Source organism: Callospermophilus lateralis, chromosome 3, assembly GCF_048772815.1.
Source record: "Callospermophilus lateralis isolate mCalLat2 chromosome 3, mCalLat2.hap1, whole genome shotgun sequence".
NCBI classification, from domain to species: domain Eukaryota; kingdom Metazoa; phylum Chordata; class Mammalia; order Rodentia; family Sciuridae; genus Callospermophilus; species Callospermophilus lateralis.
The window spans coordinates 69,750,819-69,763,131 of record NC_135307.1 but is presented as its reverse complement, the minus strand read 5'-3'; the positions used below and the strand labels follow the sequence as shown (position 1 = coordinate 69,763,131).

General features: G+C 34.2%; 1 protein-coding gene across 1 annotated transcript in view; it reads left to right on the top strand.

Annotated features, from left to right (window-relative positions):
• Positions 1-8,245, top strand: part of Slc38a6 (solute carrier family 38 member 6) — a 56,781-nt gene extending 48,536 nt beyond the window's left edge. Inside the window, exons 13-16 of the mRNA XM_076850394.2 lie at positions 5,189-5,313; positions 6,455-6,599; positions 6,704-6,798; positions 6,948-8,245. Of these exons, the coding sequence (XP_076706509.2) occupies positions 5,189-5,313; positions 6,455-6,599; positions 6,704-6,798; positions 6,948-7,028 (446 nt within the window). The 3' untranslated portion in view covers positions 7,029-8,245. The remainder of the gene's footprint in view (positions 1-5,188; positions 5,314-6,454; positions 6,600-6,703; positions 6,799-6,947) is intronic.
• The last annotated feature ends 4,068 nt before the right edge of the window (positions 8,246-12,313 follow it).

The following is a 12,313-nucleotide window of genomic DNA, read 5'->3' as shown; positions in this document are numbered from 1 at the left end:
CAAAATAAAAGTATCTTTTATATATTTTGGAAAAATTCCCTGCTTGTTATGTTGGGTAGTTTTCTCTTGATAAGAACTTGAGGAAAAAGTAAAACAGAATTCTAGAACAAGAATAAAATTGTAAGCTTTCTTATTTGATTTGTAAGCATACTTGTTGAATTTACATAAAAACATATTGTAACACAAGTTACACTCAATTTGTGAAATTCTGCATGCACTTTTTGATTTATGAATGCTTTTATTTTATAAGTCTGCAAGTAAATGGCTCTTATTACTTAGGTAATACTTAGCTGTGAATAACTATCATTTCTTGTGTGATTGTCTTGTGAATATGTTTCAGCTTGTAGACATCGGTGATGACTAATAATGTCATGACTAGTAATGGCACTTTTCTTATTGCACAGAATTTTCCCAAGTCTGACAAGTTTTGTGATAATGTTTGCTTATACTGCTACATTTCCTCAGCCCTTTGGAAAGAAATCCAGCAAGTTTGTTTGAAATCCAACAAATGTGGTACACATACCTCCTCTACTTTAACTAGCTGTATGACCTTGAACAGGTTACTTCACTTTGCAGTAGCTTTATCTCCTAATCAGTAATATGGGAATAACTTCATAGAGTTATTTTGAAGCAGAAATCAATTATATATAAAATTCACATGATGGTCCTTCACAAATGAGAGCTACTGCTGGCATTATTATTATAACTTTCATTATATTAAGGTGCTCTTTTAGTACTGTACTTCTTTCTGATTTCTGTATATGCCATATTACCATGACATTTTCTGTGGGAGAAAATTATAATTGCTCTCTGTAATCTTTATTTTCTTGCTGCCTCTATGTTATTTCAGCAATAATAATGGCCATCCCATATATCTAAATCTGCTATTGCATTTTTATACTGATATAGGAAGAGAGTAGTAGAGCTTTTTGTACACCCTTAAGAAAAGCATTTTTTCCAATGTGAGCATGGTGCCCTGCGAGACACACTACAAAGAAAGTGAAAACAAATTGTTAAGCATTTGTGATATCACTAATAAAAGCAAACTTCTTGAAATATATGTACTTTATTTTTGGTTTTTCATTTTATTCATTTTTATACAAACCTGAAATCAATAATACTTTTCTGTTTTAATAAAATATCATAGCTGGGTCCTCTTGGGTTTCTAAAAGATTTGGTGTAGCAGAATAGCTGCATTTTAAAAAAATTAAGATTGTCACCTGGCACAAATACTACTGGTTATCACTTATCTGAAATACTAGGGATCAGAGTGTTTCAGATTTCAGAGTTTGGGGGATTTCAGAATATTTGCAGACTTTTGTGCTCAGAGAATTTTGGTCAAAGAATTTTCAGAGCATTTCATATTTTGGATTTTTAGATTATGGATACTTAACCTGCATTGTTTAGAATCTTCAACTTTGAAAAAAGTGTCCAAAAATACTGACCTTCTTCTCCTCCTTATAGATAAGTAGAACTACCTGAGAGAAACCTCAAATGGCCTTACTGATACCAAGATGACTGAGAAATAGTTACATTAATTATATGAATCATTAGGTACTTAGGAGCTGTTGTATTAAATTATCAGAAACAAAGCTTACATTGAAAGGGATGTGGAGAAGTGATTGATGCTAATACATTTATTGAGCTAACATTTAAGTATCAGATACTTTACATATATAACTTCATCCTTATAACAACTCTGTAAGGTGGTATAGGTTCATTTAGATTGAATAATTAGGCCAGTAACTATAGCTAATGAATAATGGGGTTGAGATTTAATTATTTTGTTTCTTTCCAAATCCAGTGCTTTTATTAACTGTGCTGCCTCCTCAAAGATTATGCTGTAAAACCTCTCTTCATCCCAAGTTTTTATTAAGTGAACTTCGGTAAAACTGCTCATGCTCACTTAAGCTCCAGGCATCCATATATATAGATATCTCATTCCCCACTTCTTCATCTCTCTCTCCCTCCCTCTCCCTCTATCACCATTCATCCATCCATTATTGTTGCTTAAAAGCAAAACCTAAAGGATTTCGTTATGTAAATGAAATGTTTTTATCAACTAAAATGATTTAATCCCATCTCCATAATGCAAATTCTTCAAAGTATCAAAATTTTATATAAAGGAGAAATGTACATCTAAGAAAAATCACACAGTAGGTAGGTAGATGATAGAGAAGAAGATAGATAGCTAGCTATATGTATAGACAGATGCAATTGTATAAAAATAATTGCTTGCCAGATGTAGTGGTGCACACTTGTAATTCCAGCAACTCAGGATTGTAAATTCAAGGCCACCCTCAGCAATTTAGTAAGACCCTCAGCAACTAGGTGAGACCCTTCTCAAAATAAAAAATAAAAAGGACTGGGGAAATAACTCAGTGTAAAGCACCTCTGGGTTCAATCTTCAGTACCAAAAAAAAATTAACTCTTCTCTATAGTCAGGAAGATGCAGAAACTTCTTTACTCTTCACAGTGGTTCTTTTAAGTATTATTAATCATAAGCAAGAAAAACTTTTTATGGTGTCTTTCTATAAGTTCAACAAGAGCTCTGTCTTATGGAAAGAAATTGCTAATTGAGCCTGAGATTTTATCAGAAGGTCTAGTCTGGAGTTAAAGCTTTAGATTCATTTTTTAGATGAGCAGCTAAAGCCCAGAGTGATGAAGTTACCTGTCACAGAATTAAAGGCAGGTTTCCTGAATGCTAATCCAGTATTCTTTCTGCTACTTTATGATAATCTTAATAAGCTTCAGACCCTGTTTGACAGTGTGTATTATACAGGACAGCCTCTTGACTTTAATGGCGATAGAACTTGCAGAGATCGCCAGCAGGTCCTTTCTGAGATTAGTAGAGATTTATTGGAATCTAGAGAAGCGTGTTGTACTCTATTGCTTACATATGTTACAGTTCAGCTAAGAATACAGAATGACTCGGAAGAAAGGTTTTCATCCTGGGAAAGTAGAAAGTGGACAAGTGACATATATTTTGAATTTATAATAATCTAATTCTTCAGGATTCTGGAGCTACTTAGAATCCTTTTACCCAGAATTCCCAAGATTTAGTTAATATCTAACTTTTGTAAGATTAAAGGGACCTATAAATATATACAAAGATTAATAATATTGACTCTAATTACAGATGTTAGAGCATTATGTGGTGAGAAAGAGAAAAGTGTTCTCTGGTGAGCTAGGCCACTGCCCAAATGTTGCATAATAAGCAGACCTTTTAAATCTATGAGGTTGTTAAGCAAGAAGTGTTAATGGCTTATTTTATGATTCAGAAAATGGAAATAAAATAGTTTGCCATATTTCTCAAAAGACTCCCAAGTATCTCACAGATTTGGAAATAAAATCCAGATTTCTGGATTTCCTGGCTCTTCTTAGTCACCTACTTAGTCCGCTAGTCCCACATTGTATAAATTTCGTCTATAATACTTTAGACAACTCATTTCTTTCCCATTTCCATTATCACTAGTCTAGTTCATTACCTCTCAGTGGTTATGAGAGTAGCCTTCTATTATCCCTCTTTTTCTTTCCTTCCAGTCTATACTTTGCTTCATTCAGATTATAATACAGTCTCCTTCCTGAATCACTATTGCAAGTCTGTGACATGCAAGATTGATCTAAACCCTACACAGAGCTATATTTCTAGGTCTTCAGTGCATTTCCAGCCCTGTCACAACTTCCCTCTTTGTACTTCTGCTTATTATATTTCAGTGACTGCAGTATTGAATGGACTTCTTATTTTTTCAGATATACATTCCCTTTGCTACTTTAAGACTTCCACTTGTGCTGTTTTTTTCTTCTAAAGAATCTCTTTTCCCACAGTTTTGAACGCCAGCACACATATATTGATTGACTCATTTAATGTCCTAGTAACTCTATAGATCAATGTATTATTGTCCCTGTTTTAAAGATGTAGGAACTGAGACTTGGAAAAGTCACTAGTAAGTGATGAAATTTGAACATTGCTCTGTGGTCTTAGTTTAGAATCACCAAAGCTCTTTGTTTGGACCTTCTTCTACCAATATGTGTATTTATGTGAATGTATAATTTGTATTATGTACATGTGAATTTGTCTTTCTCCCCTTTAAATTTTAAGCTTCTTGAAAACAAAGGTGTAGTTGATTTTTTTTTTTTTAATCTGCCCCAAAGCATCCTTTCTACAACCTGTACTCTCAAATTAAAAATACCATTCTGATTTTGGGTGGTTTTTTTTTTTGTGTGTGTGTGGGGGGGAGATTGAACCCAAGGGGCACTTAACCACTGAGCCACATCCCCAGCCTTTTATATGTTGAGACAAGGTCTGGCTAAGTTGTTTAGGGCCTTGCTAAATTGCTGAGGCTGGCTTTGAACTTGCAATCCTCCTGCCTTAGCCTCCAGAACCGCTGGGATTACAGGCATGTGCATACCATTCTGTTTTAAGTACTAACTAGTCTTTGCCCACTGACACTGAAGTGGCAGTGTACTTGAGCACCCACACTCTTCTTCAGCTGACTTGGGGTGAGGGGAGACATTGTGAGTATGGCAACACCATGAGGCAAAAAATCTGACTGCTGCCCTGGCTTCTGATTAACCATTTCCCTAATACTTCATTCTTTCACCAAGGATGAATCTATAGATGAATTGTTGACAAAAACTGGTAATATGCATGAAATACTATAAGATATGAGGAAATATCATGGTATTGTTGTATAAGTATCAACTTGGGCACCCCAAAAATATTGGATGTATAACCCTGTCAGCTATGCTCCTTTGTATTGTGTGATCTTAGGCAAGTGATTTACAGTTTTAAGTTTACCTATTTATATTGTTATCATAGGGACCAAACTCAACAACACATGAGAAAGCAACTATATAAGCAAACAACATGAGTGTTCAAACCCTCAGATGGTAGAAAAGTTCTAAAGAGAAATTTCTAAACACATTAACTGTCATAATTTTGTAGGTGTTGCCTGTCCTTGTTTCTAATCTCATTAAAAATTTTAAAAAGAATGTAGTTTTCAAGAATATATTTAACTAATGTCTTTGTATTTCATGGAATAGGGAAAAGGCCAGAGATGGATTTGGTAATGGGGAATCTAAATCTATTAGGATCCATTAGTGCTATGGAAAATGATTTTGCTATTATTGACATCTTAGAACATAGCTTATAATGTGATTCTTAGTATTTTTTTTTTATTTACAGACAAAGTGGAGTCAGAATTACTACAAGGTTATAGTAAATACTTGCCACATGATGTTATTGTCATGACTGTGAAGTTATGCATACTATTTGCTGTGCTTTTGACAGTCCCTCTAATCCACTTCCCTGTAAGTATGCTTAAAGATTTTGTTGCTTAGTGTAGTGGCTCCCTAATATGGCAACACTAATTCTTTGCAGACTAGAACCTTTGAATCACGTCTAGTCTTGTATATCTTATTCATTTGTCAAGTAATTGATCAAAGACCTCATACTTGCATATGGCCCCATGAAAGCCCCAAAATAACAGTGAACCACTAAGCTAATTTGTGCTTTCTGAGATTTAGTTTAGATTTACATTCTCCCACAGCATTGTTTCCAATTTAGGGACTGTAGTTCTAAAGTTTTATTCCCCCCATTCTGTATTCTACTTTGAAAAGAATATGCATGAAAAGGAAATAGTCAAGTCAGCAAAAATAAGCTCCTACTGGTTTACTGTAGTTTTATTTTCACATAGACATGCTAGTTTAATCTTACTCAAAATATTTGAATTGCTCTAAAATTATAACTTGAGGGGCAGAACAGATTTTCATTCTGCATCTAGTTGCTATACATAAGAATCTTAAGAATTTCTGAGAAAGTGAAAACAAAAGCTTTGGGTAAAACTGCCTCTGCATTGATGTCTTGAATCTCACAGAGAATTTTGTAAGAACTGAGCCTTCAAGATTGTTTGTCCCTTCCTATGCAGAGGTTAGTGCCAAGAGTGCAACAGGGGTTGGGCACACTTTCATGGAATGTGACCGCCTGCCTAGCCGTGGGCAGTGTAATGAGCAATTATTCATATTTACATGTGTGAAACAGATAATATAAGTTAAAGTAGTAAGTGTTATTTCTTTTTCATGACATCAGATCTTTTTCTGTTTAAATCCATTTGTTTTTCTGTTGACTTTAGTGAAAATGATTCTTTGAGATCTCATCACACAATGTTACTGTTGGTAGTTTTTTAAATTATACAACCTGAAAAAATTGCCTGTGAAAACTTTTTTCTAGAACTAATGCAAAATACTTTTTATGAGCTCATGTAGAAAGTTTTATGTGATAAACACGTAGTTTATGAGTATAAACACTTGAAACAATTTATGCTATAGTTTGGGAATCTAAATAGTTTGGAGGCAAGAATATCATGGTTACTGTACGTGTGCTTTGCTAAGCAAATATTTTACCTTTGATGCTTCCTCTTTGCTTAAGTCTATTTCCTTTTGTCTTATATAGGCCAGAAAAGCTTTAATGATGATGTTTTTCTCCAATTTTCCATTCTCATGGATTCGCCATTCTTTGATTACTCTAGTACTCAATATCATCATTCTTTTACTTGCAATATATGTTCCTGACATTAGAAATGTTTTTGGTGTAGTTGGTAAGTTTTTCATTTCCAAAAAATCCACATAATAAGATGGAAAAATTATTACTCCACCTCACATCTGAATCCAACATCTTTCTTTTCTCCCTTCCAACTTACAGGGGCCAGTACATCAACATGTTTGATTTTTGTATTCCCAGGACTATTTTATCTTAAACTTAGTAGAGAGGATTTTCTTTCATGGAAAAAGCTTGGGGTAGGTTGTTTTTATTTTAAAAACTAATTTGTCATTTGAAACTATTTTATATATATTCAAAAAGTCAAAATATTATAAAAACATTATTGGGAAGAACGGAGGTTTATGAAATACTCTTAATTGTTATTTTATCTTTTTTATTTCCACAGGCTTTTGTTTTGCTCATCTCTGGAATTTTGCTTGGGAATTTTAGTTTAGCACTCATCATGTTTGATTGGATTAACAAATGAAAGAATATTTTCCTACTTATGAAGAATAATTTATCTACATAAGCAAGAAGGAATAATTCTGGAAGCCACTTCGATGAAAAAATACATTTTTATGAAAATCATTAACAGAATAAAGCAGAACATAATGGCAGTGTGTCGGAGAAAGTAGAAATATAGCAGTTTTATTAAAATAAGAAACAAACTCAAAATGCTCTTAAGTATTTTGAGTCAATGTTTCATTTACGGGGACTTTTTAAAAATCAGTGGACTTTTTTTTTTTAGAGTAGTTTTATGTCTTCAGAATCATTGAGCAGTTTCTCCTATTATTAACACCGTGTATTAGTTACACTTAATGAGACCATTTTGAAACATTATTAACTAAAGCCAGTTGTTTACCTTCAGGTTCATTCTTGCAGCCACTAGCAACCACTGTTTGTATTGTCTTTTTACTGTCTCCATAGTTGGTTTTGTTTTGTTTTTTTCCTCCCCAGAATACCATCTGGTTGGGATCATATAGTAGTATGTGTCCTTTCAGACTGATTTCTTTGGGCTTAACTATATACAATGATGTTTATCCCATGTCTCTTATGACTTGATAGTTCATCTCTTTTTTAATAATATTCTAAATAATATCCCATTGTATATATGTACCACAGTTTGTTTATTTATTCACTTATTGAAAGACCTTTTTATTGCTTCCAAGTTTTGGCAATTGTGAATAAAGCTGCTATAAATCTTTGTGGTACAGGTTTTCATGTGGACACGTTTTTAACTTGGGGAGGGGGGGTAAATACAAAGGACCGCAATTGCTACATTCAATGGTAAGAGCCTGTTTTTTAAAATACCACCAGTTGCCTTCCAAAGTGTTTTAAGGTTTTGCATTCTTGCCAGCAATGAATGAGAGGTTCTGTTATTCCACATCCTTGCCCAGCATTTGGTATTGTCATTGTTTTGAGTTTTTGTCATTTTAATAGGTATGTAGTGTTGTATCATTTTTTTAAATTTGCAATTTCCTAAGGACATATGTTGAGCATCTAATTATATACTTATTTGACCTTAGTATGTTTTCTTTGAAGTGTCTATTCAACTCTTATGCCTGTTTTTTTAATTGGATTGTTTTCTTATTGTTGATTTTTAAGCATTCTTTGTATATTTTGGATGCCTGTCCTTTATGAGATAATTGTTTTGCAGAGATTTTATTTGTGGCTTTTCTTTTAATTCTCCTAAGAGTCTCTTTCACAGAGCAGAAGTTTTTAATGTTCTTAAATATATTGAGTAAGTTATTAGTTTGTTTTGTTTTTAATAAATAGATATATTCAGTTTATATACAGAGTTGAATCTTAGCTTATGGGTGAATGTTGTCACCATCAATCACAACTGTTAGATTTTTCCACTTGGTATTTTGCCCTACCTCCTAATCTTATCCAAAAACTTTTGGGATTTTCCTGTTATTGTGTGGATTGGAAAGCTCTGAGCTTTATCAGTCTGCCACTAAAACATGTTAACATTCTACTTGGCAAACAGAGACAAATACTGATCATTTAAATTATATTTTGTTTGTAGGTTATAAATCATTGCAGTTTTCCTGTTGACATGACTAATTTCTGGTTAGAAGCCAGAAGCTAGGGCTTTTCTGTCACATGGTTAGCAGTTTATGGAAGCCGGGGTGTATCACTAAAAATGTAATCTTATCCTAGTCCACATGTAAAGTAGGGAATTGCATGCAAAATTCCAATTTGCATATAAGGAAATGTACATTTTTGCAGGTGCCCTCTTTCTTCCAATCTAGAAAATAGGCTACAAAGTTGATAACTGAGCCTTTCATAAAAGAAACTCAAACTCAAAGAGATACTGCTTTGGCAACTTGAGAACATGGTGTAATGGGAAAAAGTAAAGCTTTTAAACTGGAAAGACTTGGATTCAAATCTCAATGAAAGACGCTTATCTCTAAGCCTCCACTTTCAAATCCATAAAATGGAGTTAATGGCTGTCAGAGGGTAGTGTTGAGAGGACTAAATGGCTTCTATATACTAAATAGATGCAGACCAAAATGGGCTTCTCAGTAGATAAATGTTTGTCCTCTTTCTCTGACCTTTTGTCTGTACCTATAAAATGAAATTACTTTGAATGAAGGACATGGAAACATATCTTAAATTTTTTCATCTTCCATCTTATACAAGTATTATATTCAGAATCTTTTTCTAGCCTTCACTCACTGGGGAGCTGGCTCCAACAGCACTCTTTTTAGTGCTTTCCCACAGTTCCACCCCAGCTGTACTCTCATCCTAATGCCTTTCTGAAACTAGGCACTTAGCATAGTCCCAGGGGCATAACTAGGCAAGGCCTCCCCTGAAGGTTCAGAGCCCATCAATCTGATAGGTTTCTACTTGTACCTACTCTTTCTGTTTTTGAAATTATGGATCCAAGTAGACATAGGTGTCCAGCTGCTTGAATAAATCTAACTCCAGTAATTAAAAAAAGAAAAGAAAGAAAGAAAGAAAGAAAGAAAGAAAAAGAAAAGAAAAGCTAAATCTACAACAGATGCAAAGGATGCCCCCCTGGGGTAAATCTTAAGTGTGATGACAGCTGTGCATCAATTAATACATTTGTCACCTCTCACGGGATAGTATGGTGGGAGGTTTGGCAAAAGGGACAAATAACCTGTGGAACGCTGTGCACAAAGCTTAGTTAATATCAAGAAAAATGTTTCTTGGAAGTGTTCATTTCCATTTTATTTTCATGTTCTGCCTTATAGTTACCTGTTTAGAGAAAGTATTCTCGAGTTTGGAGGGTGGCCAGTAAAAGCAGTATGCCCTTCACTGGTGTTACCAAGACACCTTGTTCAAGTGCTCCTTAGCCTTTCTTCTGGAAATATGGACCTTCTTGTTATAGGTTTAATGTTCATAATTTATTAAGTAATAACTATTTAAAATAAAACTAAGTAAAGCACAAATTACATACTTTTCTAACCTTTGGAGAATTGTTTGCTAGACTAAAAGACAAAATACCAAGACTATAAATTACTTTCATATGTTCAAGGTTTAAATTATACATTTTTAAACAGAATGTTTACTCATGAGCTTAGCATTTAAATGGTTAAAACAAGTCTTTGAAGTTAACACTCCATTAAGATGAATGGAGGTAATTCACACCTCTGCTGGTGCTGTACTATTTCAGTCTGGCTGGGGAGAAAACAGGACAGCAGTGGGGTGATTTACTGTGTGAAGGCCCTTTAAACACCCAAGGTCTGGAAATCTTTGTTGTACTCCCCCTACCCTTTTCCATCTAGAGTCAGGATCTGAAATTCACTATAATGTAGGTATAGAGCTGGTCTTGAGCATACCATACATTTTCTACTATCTGGCAGTTCTGTATATGGTGTTTGTTGGGTAGCAAGCCACCAAATCAACCTAACCTCTTTGTTTGATACTATATTATAATGTTTCTTCCTAGCACAGCATTTTGTAAACCTCAGCTCAATATCCTGGTAAAGTCACCAATGGAAAAGCAAAAAAAATCCATTTTCAGATAAACTTTTTATATGCTTTTAATGGGTTATGAGGTAATCATTGGCCTTCTTGTTCTCCTAAAAGCATTTTCATTTTTGCAAAATCTCTTTTTTTTTTTTTTCTTATTTCCCTACATATAAAGCATCTACCTTTAAGAACCTTTTTCTTTCCCATAGTCTTGGGTTGGTGAAGTGAGTATAGATGATTCGGGAAAGTTTCCTTTCTTTCTTATTGTGTCCTTTGTTTCAGTACTATTTTGTATTTGAAATGTGTATACCACCCTTTAGAAGTGCTACAATCATTTGAGATTGAAAAGGTTCATTTTCAAGTCCACGAATAAGGTTATCTTAACACAAATAAAATGGTGAATAGTATGTAAGATATTAATGAATTAAAATATCTCTTTTTAATGTGAACAGATTTTTCTCCTCTTTCTCTGCCCTACAGTCTGCAGGATCAGGTTACTGGATAACCTTTGGGTAGCAGGGTGTGGAGAGGGTTCCTTCTTTGTGCTGTCTGCAGTGCTGACATTGCCAGTACAATTTCAGAGACAGAAGATAGATACTAGAAACAAATGAACTGAACTGAATTAACTTCAACCTGTTTTTCTTCTTGTCGTATTAATGGTGATTTGTGACTGCATTAGAATTAGCCCTATGTTCTTCCTTCACATTTTTTCTGCCTGAATTTCAGATGTCATTGTGTTTAGCCTTAGAATGTTCTAGAACCTTTTATAGTACCAAGAAATTTATTTTTCTGATGTACATGCACAAATAATTCTTTCTTCTACCAGTGCTCTTTCTATAGTCTTTCTATAATGAGATAGGAAAAAAAATTGGTGGAGGATGAGTGAAGATATTTTGAAAGTAGTTTCCTTGCTGCAGTTGGAATTCTTTCCTTTTGTTTTGTTTCTCACTCTTCCTAAACAATCTGATGTATGTTTTTACTATCATGATCACCTGTTGTCCTAGTTCCTGGGTTGTCAATCAAGACAAGCAATTATTAAGAGCAGGAAGACTCGTCTTGGCTGATAGCCAAGTAGACAGGTGGAAGTGAAAGCCTTATTCACTCATGGGACAAAGTAGATGGGTGGAGAGGAAAATTGAGTTGCCAGGGGTGGGGGAACAGAGGACAGATGGCTGAAAAGACATTGTAACATGGGATGCTATAAAGAAAACAGACTTGCAGAGAAATATTTCTCTCTTGTTTGAATGGGTATATATTTTATCTAATATTCATCTGTGGGCTGATGCATAGACAAGCAAAGGGATTGGCTAATTCACTCAGCAGATACTTACTTATGTCTTAGGAGTTGTGCTAGTCCCATGGTAGTAAAGCTAAATAAGACATCATGTCTGAGACATGCTCAGATACAACTTTGCTTTTTCTAACTAAATCTTTTCAGATAGACTTGCTAAGTGAAACTGCTTAACAAAGGAAAAAGTATACGTACGTTTTCATATACATAACTTAAAGAAGATATTGGACTCAAACTTCCTTTATGGTCAAATCCCATCTCTACCTCTTTCTTATTTTACTTTAATTCTCTTAGTTTAGTGAAGACTTTCCATACTTAAAGGCTGGGTTTTCTTTCTGCCAGGGAAAATACACGGTGTTTCTCCAAGTCAGGTAATGAGAATATTTGGGAGAAGCTTAAGCTTAAGTAGGGTGTTAAGCACTAAATATAGGTACAATTTAATTACTTGACTGTCCCTCAAATGACATGGCTTCCAACCATATAACTCTCCCCTTCTCTGTCTGTTTTAGCCATTTATAAGAAAATAGTACTCTACAAAT